Source organism: Polistes dominula, unplaced genomic scaffold (assembly GCF_049000335.1).
Source record: "Polistes dominula isolate Pdom_NZ unplaced genomic scaffold, Pdom_raw_medaka contig_624, whole genome shotgun sequence".
In the NCBI taxonomy this organism is placed as follows: Eukaryota; Metazoa; Arthropoda; class Insecta; order Hymenoptera; family Vespidae; genus Polistes; species Polistes dominula.
The window spans coordinates 201,084-217,500 of NW_028300891.1; the positions used below are offsets into that span (position 1 = coordinate 201,084).

Sequence of the window (16,417 nt, forward strand, 5' to 3'; positions counted from 1 at the left end):
ATTTTTATACATATTCATACATATATTTTATTTAGTCCTTAAGAATTTTCGGTCAAGAAAATCCGAATCTTTCTATCTTACAATCTTACTGTTTAACGGGTCAACAAAATGATAGATAATTTTTCTTATTCCTCCTTCCCTCATCCCTATTTCTTTCTTTTCCCTTATTTTTTCCTTTCTTTCTTTCTTTCTTTCTTTCTTTCTTTCTTTCTTTCTTTCTTTCTTTCTTTCTTTCTTTCTTTCTTTCTTTCTTTCTTTCTTTCTTTCTTTCTTTCTTTCTTTCTTTCTTTCTTTCTTTCTTTCTTTCTTTCTTTCTTTCTTTCTTTCTTTCTTTCTTTCTTTCTTTCTTTCTTTCTTTCTTTCTTTCTTTCTTTCTTTCTTTCTTTCTTTCTTTCTTTCTTTCTTTCTTTCTTTCTTTCTTTCTTTCTTTCTTTCTTTCTTTCTTTCTTTCTTTCTTTCTTTCTTTCTTTCTTTCTTTCTTTCTTTCTTTCTTTCTTTCTTTCTTTCTTTCTTTCTTTCTTTCTTTCTTTCTTTCTTTCTTTCTTTCTTTCTTTCTTTCTTTCTTTCTTTCTTTCTTTCTTTCTTTCTTTCTTTCTTTCTTTCTTTCTTTCTTTCTTTCTTTCTTTCTTTCTTTCTTTCTTTCTTTCTTTCTTTCTTTCTTTCTTTCTTTCTTTCTTCCTTTCTTCCTTTCTTTCTTCCTTCCTTCCTTCCTTCCTTCTTTTTCTTCTTTTTAGTATACATCACTATTTTAGTCGTTCTCCTTATTTCACAACTTCTATGGCAAATATTCACGTGATAAATCGTGTATACGATTGGAACTTTCATCGCATAAGCCAACTTACTCGTTGATTCAAGCGCGTTTGTGATTTTCTCAAAACTATGATAAAACATGAAGTGTTTTTTCTTTTATTTTCCTTTTGTTTTTTTTTTTTCTTATTTGTTACGTGCAATATTTTCTATTAGATAGTATCGAAAGTTTCTTCAGAAAATTTACGATCGCTGTTCTGATAGATAGAACTGCGGGGCAAGAGGATAGGAGAAAGAAATCATAATTAAGACGTTTTAATAGGTATCGTCGAGGAGAATATAAATGTCACAAACTTTTAAATTGCTTTTTCTCTAAACTTTTAGCATTTTCCTGAACGAGAGAAGAATTCTAGATAAATAAAAGAAATATTGTTTGCATTAAACGAATATTATGATTGATTTATTCTGGACTCAATTAATATCAAATGACAATTTATCTTTAATGCAAAGTTTTTTTTATTTTTTTACTAAACAAACATTCTAATTACAAATTTATATGATGTTTTTTTTCTTTTTTCCTTTTTTTATATTACGAAAATATAGGTATATTTTTATTTATCTAATGGGATGATTTATTTCAAAGATAAAACGAAAAAGACAAGACAAAACAAACGTTCTAATCGATCACGGAAATACTTTTGTCATTTGAATCGTCTCGATAATATAAATGCAAACAGACGTATGCCTCTATACATATACATATTATAAATATTTCAACCGTTGTAAAACAGAAATTAAAATCTTTGTAAAAAGAATTACATTCGAATCCTTTATTCGTATTTATCGAAGTTACCTCTTTTTCTATGCGGAATGTAAAAAATCTTATGTCGATTTACGGTAAATACGACAAAAAAAAAATCAGACATACATGCGTAGAGAGAAAGAGAGAGAAAAGAGAAAAAAAAAGAAATATCCGTTGTTGGTTCTTTGTTTTCCGTTACACAAGTTAATTTCGTGTTCGACCTCTCGAGAAATGCCTGTTCCTTGGAAAAATGCCAAAATAATGTCCTATCGTGTTATAATGAAAAAAAGATAGAAAAAGAGGAGAAAGTGAGATGAAAAATACGTAAATGTTACAACAAAAAAGAAGAAAAAAATTTGTTTATTATAGACTTATAAATATACGTGAGTGGGTTGAACCTAATATAAAAAGTAATTTTTTTGTTTTTCGATTAAAATAATTTTTATTTAAAAAGAAAAAGAAAAGATTATTTTGTTGAAACTTGTATATATATTCAATTTATTCTATACTAAATTTATTTTTCTAATATAAATTTTTCTTTTTTCTATAAATAAAACTATATTATATAACATAAATTTTTATTTCTGTGAATTTTCACGAATTTTCCAGACAACTTAATTAATATTACCAGTCGTAACAAAAAACTTAATAACAAACATTTTTAGTGTTTTATACCAAAATATTTGAGAACATTATCGCAAAATATTATTTTGAATTTTGAGGGTAGTGTTGTGGATAGTACGGAGAAGAAGAGGTGTGTAAAAAGAGGAGAAGGAGGAGGTGGGCTCAATATTGTCCCCTGATCGTTACACATTTATAACATTAATTCTGCAACAAGTTTTAAAAGCATTGGACATAATGGTAGAATGAAACACACACACGGATGTTAGATCATTATATAAATATAGTAGCCAAACACTACTCGCGCATTATCGGATTAAAGGGGAAGCATTAAGTCATTGGCCAATTATCTCTTTCTCTCTCTCTCTCTCTCTCTCTCTCTCTCTCTCTCTCATCTCCTCTCCTTCTGCTTTTCCTTCTCTCTCCCTCTATCTTTTTCTATCCACTCTTGTTGTTGATTTCACGTGTAGTAAAACGTTTGAAAGTAGTATAACTGCTAATTAGAAATTAAAGAGAATTCGTGAACTCTATCTAGCATTATATCTATCTTGATAACTTTACTTTCCGGATTATTCGTTAACTTTCTGAATCCAATCAGCGCGTGGGTTTAATCAAATGTTGAAAAAAAATATAGAAAAGAATAGAGGATAGATAAATAGATAAGTATATTCTATGTTTTCCTTTGTGGTTTTTTTTCTTTTTATCTTTTTTAATAAAGAATTAAGGGAAAGTACGAATTGGTATTTAGCCAATGAATGTAAAGCGGTGAGTCCAAGCACGAAATTCATCTCGTTTCACCGATATTTGCGGTCGAAGCACGAAAGGTGTGGAAGAGGGATGTGGAAGAGAAGGAGGAAAACGAGAGGGCACAGAGTAAGGGATAAGAAGGGGGGGAGTTGGTTTGGTTCGACCGAATCGCCATACACGTTGTTCCCTCACACGCAAACCACATTTTCGACTATCGACGTTGTATTAGCTAACTTCGAAAGGATTAATTTCCTTAATGTGTAATTAATCGTTACACCCGAGAATTATCATCATCTCCCTCTGATCGTACTGAACGGACGAACAAATACAATCTTTTTTTTGATTTTCGAATAAATGTTGAAAAAGTTCGCTTGAAACTTCAGATTTTATTTGCTAAGATTCCTCGAAGAAAAAATAAGTTTATTTCAACCTCTTATGCAATTATTTTTTGTAAATATAATTAAATTTATAAATGATATATTTACTGATTTCTTCTTTTTATTTTTTTTTTGTTTTCTGCTTTTTTTTGTTTTGTTTTGTTTTTTTAAGGAAGATTCTTTAACAAGGTGTGCGTATACCTTTCATTGACTGTTTCTTTTACTTCATCTTCTTCGTCTTCTTCGTCTTCTACTTATAATTCCTTTTAATGAACTAATATAGCAATAGCGAACGTTTAATGATATGATTTAATATTCTGTGAAGATATATCGTATCTTTCGTAAACATGATTTGCCCGGAAAGAACGTATTTTTGAAGTTATGTTAGAGAAAAGTGCACGATCACTTACTTTATATATATATATATATATCGTTCACTAACTCGACACGAAAATCGTGCTGCTTGGCTCGGTATTGAATAACAGTAAACATCAACTCGGTTATTTGAAACAAGTACTAAAGGATAAAGGCATAAGAGATATAAAGTCGATAACTAAATGTTTCTTCGTGAAATAATTCTTTCTAGCGGGATTATCCTAAAACATAACTTCTTCTTCTTCTTCTTCTTCTTCTTCTTCTTCTTCTTCTTCTTCTTCTTATTATTATTATTATTATTATTATTATTATTATTATTATTATTATTATTATTATTATTATTATTATTATTATTATTATTATTATTATTATTATTATTATTATTATTATTATTATTATTATTATTATTATTATTATTATTATTATTATTATTATTATTATTATTATTATTATTATTATTATTATTATTATTATTATTATTATTATTATTATTATTATTATTATTATTATTATTATTATTATTATTATTATTATTATTATTATTATTATTATTATTATTATATTATTATTATTATTATTATTATTATTATTATTATTATTATTATTATTATTATTATTATTATTATTATTATTTATTATTATTATTATTATTATTATTATTATTATTATTATTATTATTATTATTATTATTATTATTATTATTATTATTATTATTATTATTATTATTATTATTATTATTATTATTATTATTATTATTATTATTATTATTATTATTATTATTATTATTATTATTATTATTATTATTATTATTATTATTATTATTATTATTATTATTATTATTATTATTATTATTATTATTATTATTATTATTATTATTATTATTATTATTATTATTATTATTATTATTATTATTATTATTATTATTATTATTATTATTATTATTATTATTATTATTATTATTATTATTATTATTATTATTATTATTATTATTATTATTATTATTATTATTATTATTATTATTATTATTATTATTATTATTATTATTATTATTATTATTATTATTATTATTATTATTATTATTATTATTATTATTATTATTATTATTATTATTATTATTATTATTATTATTATTATTATTATTATTATTATTATTATTATTATTATTATTATTATTATTATTATTATTATTATTATTATTATTATTATTATTATTATTATTATTATTATTATTATTATTATTATTATTATTATTATTATTATTATTATTATTATTATTATTATTATTATTATTATTATTATTATTATTATTATTATTATTATTATTATTATTATTATTATTATTATTATTATTATTATTATTATTATTATTATTATTATTATTATTATTATTATTATTATTATTATTATTATTATTATTATTATTATTATTATTATTATTATTATTATTATTATTATTATTATTATTATTATTATTATTATTATTATTATTATTATTATTATTATTATTATTATTATTATTATTATTATTATTATTATTATTATTATTATTATTATTATTATTATTATTATTATTATTATTATTATTATTATTATTATTATTATTTTGTCTTTTTTTATTTTTATTTTTGTATTCGTTGGGGGTGTTTGCGGTCAATCGAGTTATTACATTATCCTGTCAATTTTCAGGGGCTTGAAGCGACATTGAGTGACAGCAAAAAGAAGTACGGCGACAAGGTGAATGCACTTTTGTCTGCCTGGGAACATGTCACCAATTTCATTCCTGGGGCCCCGCCAGAAGCCGCCCAGTCTCTCATAGAATGGGCTCACAAGTGAGTTTAATGCTAGACAATAATATATTATTTTCCTTAATATTTATTTTTCTTCATTTTATTAAATATCTATTATAATACTTCGTATAGAAATTTTTTTATTGTTATTACATATACGATATTATCAAACGCTTTGTCGTAAATCTTTTGGCATTTGTATATATTACGATTAATGTGGAGAAAAGTGAATCTATAGAATCAGCGAGGAATGTTACGATATGCAGATGTTTCACAGATTGCTTGATTTACGAGGGCGTTCTATAGAATCCCGTTATCTCAATATGAATCGTAATATACATACAACAAGGTATCCCAAGAGTTAAAAGAACAGAACAATGAATTAATATTAGTTAATTTATAGAACATTTTGTTTCTCCATCAAAGATATAAATTTCCAGCTACAGTGTGTTAAAATTGGATTCGAATATCTGGCTAAAAAATAATTTTTAGTTTGTTAAAGCGACTTTTGAGATATTATGTATTTATAATATTTAAAAACATGCATAAATATAATCTAAATTGGATTAGCCGGAAAATATGTGCCGAATTTGACGGAAAATAAGTATTTAAATGGGTGTCTGTTAGACGTGTTTAGTTAAATGTTGTTGCTTACGTTACAGTTTACAATATGATGTAATATAGGACCTTTTTCCAGGCACCCATTCATTTATAGATCAGAACGAACTCTACCGGACTATCTAATAGGATATATGAATATGCATATATTCCTTTTATTATTATTTTGTGGTTTGTTTTGTAGACATACATTAAAACTGGTATTGCGCGGGGAGTGGCCAAAGTTAGCACCCGCCACGAGGACGCACCTCAGCGTAACACTACAGAGGTGCGCGTCTCACCTGGTGCAACACCCCGCTGCACCCAGGTGTACCGCCTTGATAGCTCTAGTGCACAATCCATGGACGCATCCTGCTCTCGACAGCATACTTAACGGACAACCGGATTCCGAACATGAAGAAGGTAACGTGTTTCTGTCTTCCTTCTTTCTATCTTTGTTTTTTTTTTTTTTTACCTTTTTTCTACCTTTGTCTCTTTTTTTCTGGATAAAAAAGGAAAATCGATCGTGAAATATCGAGTCATCAATTTGTTTGTTAGCAAACATTTTCTTTCATTGATCTTCTGGCAACAACGAAACTAATCAGCAGGAAACGTCATTATTGAACGGGACTAGTTCGTGTTAAAAGTGTATAATTTATACAGGAATAATCTCCGATGTTCCTAATTTACTTTTTACCTCATCAAAACTTTCTTTGATAACAAGAATTTAAAGGAAGAATAGTAACAAGATAATAATACCGGAATAACAAGTTATGTACTGTGAACAAAACAATGACTTGTGGAATGATCCATATTCTTACTATTATAATAAATGATATTGTGCAACTATAGTCGCCCCTAGTAGTATAAAAGTTAAAATTTAAAATAAAATAGTAATTCACCAATCCATATATTTTAAATATTTTAATAGTTTGTATATCTTTTAAGCGACTACATGCTATAAGTAGTAGCGATAAATTAAAAATTTTTCAAATAATAATAATAATGAATGATTCAGCTACTTTTTTCTTCTTTTTCTTTTTTTTTGTTTTGTTTTTTTGTTTATCTTATTTTACTTTTTTAGAATTCTGCTGTTCGGAAAAGGGCGAGCTACTGACGATGAGACTGAAAATACTTTGCGAGGACCGCTGCGAGGACATAGCGGTGAACCTCGCTGCGGCGTGCATTCGCTCTCTTAGAAGAAGCGACCGATTAAGATCGCTTTCAGATTCCCATCACATTCATTACATGATCGACGTATATATTGTCCTCCTGTACAAATTGAAACGCACGCAAGATATTTTCGCTCAAGTGAGTAATTAACATGTCAGCGTACAATTTAATTCATGTTTTAATTCATTTAATTAAAATTTTCTATTTCTTCTTTATTTTAATTTTTTTCTCTCTTTTTTTTTTAATTATATTTAAATGTATATGATAAGTATGTATTTTATTTATATAGATGAATTAAAGAATATTTTTGAAGTTGAGATAACAATAAAAATAAATACTATCGTTTCTTTTTTTTTCTTTTTTTCAGTTAAAATTAATGGATCTTAATGATGGACTCGAGTTAGTACAGAGACTCAGTGGAGAAAGACCAACTAAATATGGAACAGCTCGTGTTTGGAGAAATTCTATAAAAGCTGCAGAATTAGTAGCTCAGTATCTCGTAACCGCCGGCATGGTACGACCAGTATCAGAAACTGGTGCGAACATTTTGGAGCAAATTTTTAATTCCTGGGCGTTATTACATTCAAAATTAAAAGATATTACACCTACTTTACCTGGGATGATTAGGAAATTAATAGAACCTGCCGAAAGTGCTCAGCATATATACATATTCTGTGCTATACTTATCAAGCATGTAAGTACTCTACTAAACATTAAAACTAACAACCTATTTTTATATCTCTTTATTTACACGCATTTATATAAGGGGTAAGACCACTATAGAATTTTCAAAAAATCGATTTTTTTTTTTTGCATTAAAGTGTACTTTAGACATCTATTTTATGCATAGTCCCGAAGCAAAAAAAATTTTTAACACGGCGAAATCTTATTTTTACTAAGCCTCAAAGCGCCTTAAATAGTGATAACAAAACTTTGAACGCGTTTTTCACAAAACTTTTACTCGAAAATTTTTAAAACTGGGCGGACTCAGAACTCGAGCATCATTTAACCGATTGACTTGAAATTTTGAAGATAGTTTGATAGTTGTATTTTCTACAGAAGTACATATCCGATTTTTAATTGAATGAAAATTTTTTTTTTTATAAACAATTTTCTACATTACCCGTTTTAGCAAAAAAAAACAGGGTTTTGTTCAGTCACGAATACCGACACCATTTTCTATTTAAAATCAATAAAAATTTTTGTTTATATAGTCAATATATGATTAAACAACCTTTAAAAAAGAAATTCTATTCCTTATTTAGTTTTTGCAAAAAAAATTCCCAAAAAAGGATTTTTTCAGGCTCTATAGTGGTGTTACCCGTTAAATAAAAAGAAATAACTCAATACTCATTATTATTTTTATTTAATTTTATTTTCAAACAATAAAAAAATACAATTAATTCTCTGAAGTAATGATGAGTTTGTTCATTTTAAAAGTATAATTTTAAAATTCGCATTCAATAGTTTTAATTCTCTTAATTATTAAAGAAATAAAAAATATGTACATAATACGTATATCTATAATAATTTCGTCTATATCTTTAATTTTTATATTGCAGTTCGGCGATAGTATAAAGCCACTGGTGATCGAGTTATACATAAGAGCGTTAACGACTGATATGAACGAGTTGGAAAGTCAAAAGGCAAAATCGGACAAAGAGAAAGTACGAGAAACAGCTAAACGTTTGAGTACGCAATTTCTCAAATTGGCTGACGTTGTTGGTAGCAATATTGGTATAGCAAGAGAATGCGTCTTAACGGCATTTTCTTTGCATCCTACCAGAGTTTGTTTCGATAGAATAAAGGATATAGCGATAGCCTGTGGAAAAACTAAGCAAGATGATAGTTGTTCATTGAATGACGTCATTGAAAATGAAAAACTTCCAAATTCGTTGACAAAAGACCATTCGACAGCGTCTTCGGTGGCGAAAAATGAAAAGACTGTCACGGAAAGGGCAGGCATTTCGATATCGCGTAATAGTAGCGTCCTAGAATCCTTGTCGTCGTCATCGTCGTCATCGTCATCGTCGCCGTTGCCGTTGCCGTTGCCGTTGCCGTTGCCGTTGCCGTTGCCATTGCCGTTGCCGTTGACGTTGACGTTGACAACGTCAACGTCAACGTCAACGTCCTCTTCTTCTGTTACCACAAATACTAACACTACAACAAGCATTACTTCTACCTCTACATCTAATACAACCTCCACAACATATTCTTCCTCTTCATTAGTTGCGACGATAGCTGCTTCGTCGTTCTTGTCGAATACGATAATGACCATCGCAACGCCAACTGCAGTGACAAAAAAGCCCATTGATTTTCAGAACGGTCAAGTATCAAAGACCTTCGAGCGTACGGATCAATTATTAAAAAGCATGTTAACGGCATCACGAAAAAACGAAAACATACCGCTAAACGAGAAGTGCCTGTTACATTCGAAAAAAAGTTCCACTACAGAAGGCCCGTTGGGTGAGCTGTGTTTCAATTGTGGCGAATTCACCGGTGACGAAACATCTAATAACCAATCTCTTGAGACATGTAACACAGCGGAAAACGTTGAAAGGACATTGGACGCCTTGATCTTGATTAAGGGAGACGCTGTTACAGGATCGGCAAATTATGATGAAAAATCTGTACCAAATCAAGTCCTCGATGCTGAGAAACTTGGCCTCTCGCCACAATTATGCGACGATTTATCGGTTGTTCTCAGTAGTCCGAGGTATCATATGCTTAGTTGGGTATTGGATTGGAAAGAATTGAACAATTTATGTGAGAGATATTTGGAGAACGCAGAAGAAATGCGGAATACGAATAAAGAATTGAAGTATCTTAATATTGATTATTCCCAGTTCAAAGATTGGCCCTCTGAAGATGACACGAAGGATGAATTTTTTGGAATTGAAAAAGGCTACGAACAATGGGTCGATTTACCTTCTGACAGCTCGGAACAATTTGGTAGTTTTCAACCAGCAGGAGGGTACAAAAGATCTTCGACAAGACGAAGTTTGGATGATACTTCTACAACAGATTCGGATAGTGGAAGTGTACTACGTGTTAGAAGGACAGGAAGGCAACGTAAAGTTCACAGGCTCGAATCTTCTGAAAGCGATTACGACAGCACTGAACGTAAACCAAAACATTTTAGAAATCGTGCTAGCTCTGTCTCCGATTCCGATAGTAATACCCAAGATAGCCAAACCGATAGTCTCGGTAGTGATGGTTGTAGATTGGAAACTAAACAGAAATCTAATAAATCTTCTAATAAAGAAATTAATAAGAAACGAATCAAACCATCGAAATTAACCGTAGATTCAGTTTCGCATTTTCACATGTTGGTTAACGAAAATGTCAGGCATACATCTTCCCACGAAGATGCTAGCGGTTCCGATGTAAGTACCAATGATATAATAACCCTATTTTCTGCAGATATGGATGAAAGCAAACGGGAAACTATCAAAGGATCGACTTATACGGCAGCAGCACCATTAATTATAACTGAGAGAAGAAGCGATCCTGCGGTACTGAAATCTTTGAGAATGTTTAGGCCACAGAATGCAAAAAAACCGACAAGGATAACACAAATATTGCAAAAGAATTTGCTTAATAAAAGCAAAGACAATAAGTTAAACGAAGAAGCCAATAGTGTAGCCAAATTTGCGCCAATGCTGAGTACGTTGAATTTAAGTCCAAAAATTGTATTGACTAGAGCAGATGAAATTGACAGGAAATTAGTTCGTTCGAAAAAACAACAACGGCTTAGTACCGGAGATATCACTAACGAGTTGATTAATATACAAAAGACCATGCCTTTTTCACCTAACAAAAATGTAATAACAACGTTTCAAAAACAAAAGAATTGTACTGGCAATAACTCGAATAAAACTGATTTAGTAGGAAAAGTCGTAGATAGTCATGATTTAAGCTCCGTTAAATCTAATTTGGGTAAGAACAAATTTGATATTCTTGCAAAGGCAGTCAGAGACTCGGATATATTAGCAAAAAATGTACCAGGTTTAAATTCCTTAGATATGATGGTACCGCCGAGAGTTCGATCAACTGTAAACGTTGTACAACTTTCTAGAAACATTCCACAGAGTCCTAATTCAGGTTCTACAAATAGTGGTAATACGCCTCCAAGACCGAACAGAACACCAAGCGTAGCTGGAAGTATTCAATTACCTGGTACACCTTCTTCCGGTGGACACGATAGTGGTGTCGGGATGAGCCCAGCCGGTCAAACACCACCACCAAGATCATCTGCTTTGCCTGACATAGGCGAGGAAGCTAATCAGCAACCAGATACGTCTTCAACGACTCCAACAAATACGATTCATTTCGATTCTGATTCAACTCCAAGAACGATGGTAACTATGCGACGTGGTAGCAATCAACATCAATCTCCGAAGAAATCTCCTTCGCCTTGTTCGGCAGCGACAACAACTATAACGATAACGACCACAACAACAACATCGTCTTCATCGTCACCATCCTCAACGGTCGTACCATCATCTTCGATCGGATCCGAACAATTACAAATAGTATGCAAACCTGACGGTACTTACCAATTAGCTTCGGTTAATCCTAACGTATTGACCAATCAAAGAAACGTCCTTACCTTGCAGAACTTAGATGATGGAAACGTTGGAAATTTTTCACGGCAGGCACAACGTAACACAGAAGCAACGAATAACTCGAGTAATAGAAATACCTACGACAGACTACCATCAGTCAAAGTATCTTCGCAACCAAGTCAAAATGCAGGTTTGCCAAAATTTCAACAAGCATTCGGTAGAACAATTTACACATTATCGACGGATACAAGTAGCGGAACGGTAACTACAACAGAAGCACTTGTTCAACCAGCGTCTACGCAAAAAACAACAAATCTTTCGAAAGCTGTACAAACATCAGTACCTAACATTCAACAGACTAATTCGGCGACAGGTATCAATGTACAATCAATAACCAACATACCTAATTTACAATTATCTACTGGTAGACAAATATTGAATATCGTTCAAAGTTCAAGCGGTAATGCAAACGCGGGGACGAATTTAAATACAAATCAAGCGTTAACGCAGCTTGTACAAAGCGTGCAGAACGCTTCACCAGGTGTAATATATACGCACAAAATACCAGTTACTATATCAACCACGAATCCAAGCCAGATAAATATCATACCAACAATATCTCATGCTAATTCCATACCAGCAGGTAGAACGCCCGTAGTGAAGTTAAATATTATTCGTACTGCTGCTCCTTTACGACCACAAAGTATTACTGGTGCGATACAGGCTGTTCTTACGACTCCCAGATTGCAACAACAGGCTCAACAAAATGTTAGAACTGACAATTTATTGAGCCCTCCAATTGAGGTACCGAATCAAGTAAGTTCAACGACTTTGGAACAACTGCGAGAATTTGAAAGTGTTTTAGAGCAAGTTAAGGAAAGAAGTACTATTCAACCTCAATTACATCAATCTTTATCATCTACGACAACTACTACCGTACAAACGCAAACAACAACGCAATCGAATAAACAACAATCACAGCCACAACAACAGCAACAACAACAGCAACCGCCACCACAACAACCACCACAACAAGTATCCGTTAGCGCGCTTGCACAACAACTTTTGATGCCAACGCAACCAAGCAGCAATAATGAATTCTCCGGTAACAGTAATAACGTTACATTTCAACAAGACGTGTTTTCTCAAAAAGTTTCACTCGCTTATGTAAATCAAAATGCGGCAAGTGGCGCTGCTAAGGTATCGAATTCTACGCCTGTAGTTGTGGTAACGAGTTATTGTCAACCCGTAGCCTCACCAGCATTAAGTGTTACTTCTCAAAGTTCGTCGAGTCCGTGTGTAACTCCTGCACCTGCTCCGATTCCATCGGCTGGAAAAACACCTCCTACCCCACCTTCTTCAAAAACAGTTAAAAAGTCAACACCTAAAACAGTGAAAACAAGTGCGACAAATACGTCGAAGGCTTCACCTCAACCGAAACCACAACAAAAGCCACAAGAGGATGAACAAACGGCGCAAAGGATTTATGCTATTTTAGACGAATACGCGGAACAGTTAAGAAATTCACCAGATCTTAAGAACAAACCCGCTCCGAGAAGAAGATCCAATCCACCAACCAATCCGAGTCAATCTTCGAAGAGGAAAAAATCTAGCTCAAGTAAGACAAAACCCGTGGGACAACAAACTTCGGAATTAAGTCCGAGTACGGATGATCTTGGTAGAACAATGGGGAGCGAAGATTCTTCTAGTGGTGTAGTACATGTTCAAGATAGCCCTGCAAGTTTTGTAACTACCGAAGAACCATCTACTAACATAACGAACACTACCGATACGAATGCCGAAGTACGTAATCTAACCAACGATTCTAGTGATGGCGTTGAATTAAATGTTAAAAGACGCAATCTCATATTTGCTGAACCTGGTACTGGCCAACCAAGAGCTGTTATCGTTCAGGAAGCTTTACAAACTAATTCTGTCAGCGTTAGCGAAGCTATTGCTTCGGTAACAGGAAAAGTAGGAAGTACGGCAGTCTTGGTGCCAGGTACCAATTACATCTTACCAATGAATTTAATGAAAAGTGGTCAACAATTTACGATAGTATCGAGTGGATCGAAGTTCCTTGCGACAGTGCCAGCGACGGTTAGAACTACCGGTAATACCGGAGTATCTAATACACTAGTACTACAATCTTTTCTAACTCAACCTGGTAAAATAAGTTCTCAATCTACCCATGTGAAACAAATTAAGTTACCAACGTTACAAACCTTATCAAGCAATCAATCCTTGAACACTACACAAAATGTTCAAAATGCTTCCGTTGTTATTCCACAAACAGCAACCAGCAATCAATTTTCAGGCGAAACTGTTAATGAGAAAAATAATATAATAAGTGATGTCAATGCGCCGAAATCAGATACAACAGCTTCTGGTGCGGCGGGAGCTACGGAATCAGCGACAAGTACTATTGTGCTTAATAAAACTAACCCAACTATTGGTTTGATTCAACGAAATCTTAACGAGATATCAGAAAATCAGCAAATTTGTAGTGTAATTACAAGTAATCCTAATTTAGCCTTACAGAGTACGAGATTGTTTAATCCTTCTATGCATAAGATATCAACACCCGGCGGATTAAAAGCTGAAAAACGTGGTCTGTCTGACACCAACAGGAACTATTGCTCATTCGACAGAAAAGAAAGCATCGCAGGAGAATCAAACGCATAATGAAAAATCAGTATCTATTCAAACAGCAGCTACGATTGCCTTAGCTTTTACTACACAATCGACAGATCCTTTAATAAATGGCAGTCAACAACAACAAAAGGATATTAAAGAATCTACTTCTGATATAATATCCGACGCCAAAATCATTTCACCTAAAACGGTTAAGAGAAAAATGGAGGACGCTGTAAGCATGCAGGAAATCATACCTAGAAACTTAATCGCTACGAACTCTGTTGTTTGTTCTAGCATCGTTACGTCATTGCAAAATAATACAAAGATAGGTAAGATTCTAACAAATAAACTATGAATGTTTAGTGAATAATTTATCAGTGTTTTCTTATGTAGATAATTTTTGTTTTTGGTATAAATAATTCGGTTTTATCAATAATATTTTTATCAATAATTTGTTTTTGTTTTTTTTTTTTGCAGATTCCATGTCTACTATTGCCTCAAGCAATAAAGACTCGTCGAGTATCGAAAATTCAACGCAATACTTAGTGACAGGTGGTCCTGGTAGTTCGGACAGTCAAGAATCTCCGGTTCAACAATCTAGCGAATCGGTAGACGTATCTTGTAAAATTAGCAATGGTTTATTATATGAGAATGCAAGATTACAAGAGGTATGGGAACCAGAAGGAAAAGTATCTCCGGATACACCATGGAGATACGTCCCAACGTCAACAAATCCTTTGGGTATCGAACCATTAAAGATATATTCAAGGGAAAATGATAACTCAGATAATGTACAAAGCGTGTTGCAAATAATCAATAAAGGTCAAGGAATAGAAATGGCAAGTGGCCAAGTTTATCAAACGAATACAAAGAAGTATTTTATGAACCATACTTTAGAGCCGTTTCATCAACAGTATTCGACTAAAAGTATCATGAAAAATCAGTTAAATCAGAGATTAGATCGAGAATTGATGCAGCAAAAAATAGATAAGAAAACGGCGGCGATAGAACGTGAGCTTAGGTTGCAAAAGAGCTTATCGGAAGAGTGCGAGGATTTGGGTGTTGACGAGCCAAGTACTAGCGATTTGTTTCCAGAAGCAGATTTGTTGTTTGATACAAATCATTCACCGTCATTCGACCATTCCTCGCAAGATGCATCTTGCAGTCAATCACTGGGGATGAAATCTTACAGCAGTTCCTATTTTCGTCCTTTAGACTCCTCAAGCGGTAGCAGGGACGCCAGCCCAGTCGCTGATTTCAAATTGAACGAACGTAGAAAGAATGCGACTCAACGTACGAGAAGTCTAAAAGATACGAGCAAAAGGAGGAAGGGTGATAACAATGCGGTCGAATTGCAACCAGAAAATCCTGCGAAACATATGCGCTTCACATTAGAAAATTTAAGCCAGGACGAGGAAGAAGGCTCTAACAGTAATTCAGATATGTCGAGACTTTCCCCGGCACATTTACCTATGCTGGATAACGATTCCTCGAAGGATATTAGTCGGATAAAAATGGACTCGAGAAATGGTTCAAAGGAAGGCTCACCAATCAGTGTATCCAGCATTCCATCTAACATTAAGCTGGATATTGATCTTGATTCGGAATCATTACCACCAAGTATAAATGTAAATAATACATCAGCCGCTAGCTCAGGAGATGAGGCTTTAACATTGCTCGGTAGTAGTACAGCTGATGTAACTATACCTTCGCCACTCTCGCCTATCGCCGGACCTCTATTGTCAACGCACAAATACACTTACGCAAATAAAAAGCGTATAGCCTCGAAAGTAACTAGAATGGATTATCTTTCTTGGGAAAGTCCTATGTCCGAAAGAACGAGGACGAGTAGTGATGAGGAGGAATCCAGTATTAGCGATGAGGATGATAACGCATTGACGAATGGTCTCGACGATGCTGTACAACAAACATTAAAATCCTCATCAACCGATCGACATTGTACATATTTGAAAAAAAAGGATAAGT

At 32.2% G+C, this 16,417-nt stretch overlaps 1 protein-coding gene across 1 annotated transcript in view; it reads left to right on the top strand.

The window, feature by feature from the left end:
• The window catches only part of LOC107072339 (uncharacterized), a 63,712-nt gene that overhangs the window by 46,897 nt on the left and 398 nt on the right, over nucleotides 1-16,417 (top strand). The window contains 7 exon segments of the mRNA XM_015332180.2: nucleotides 5,356-5,498; nucleotides 6,259-6,476; nucleotides 7,138-7,364; nucleotides 7,594-7,920; nucleotides 8,789-14,398; nucleotides 14,400-14,760; nucleotides 14,909-16,417. The exon segment at nucleotides 14,909-16,417 is cut by the window's right edge and continues 398 nt beyond it. Coding sequence (XP_015187666.2) covers nucleotides 5,356-5,498; nucleotides 6,259-6,476; nucleotides 7,138-7,364; nucleotides 7,594-7,920; nucleotides 8,789-14,398; nucleotides 14,400-14,760; nucleotides 14,909-16,417 — 8,395 coding nt within the window.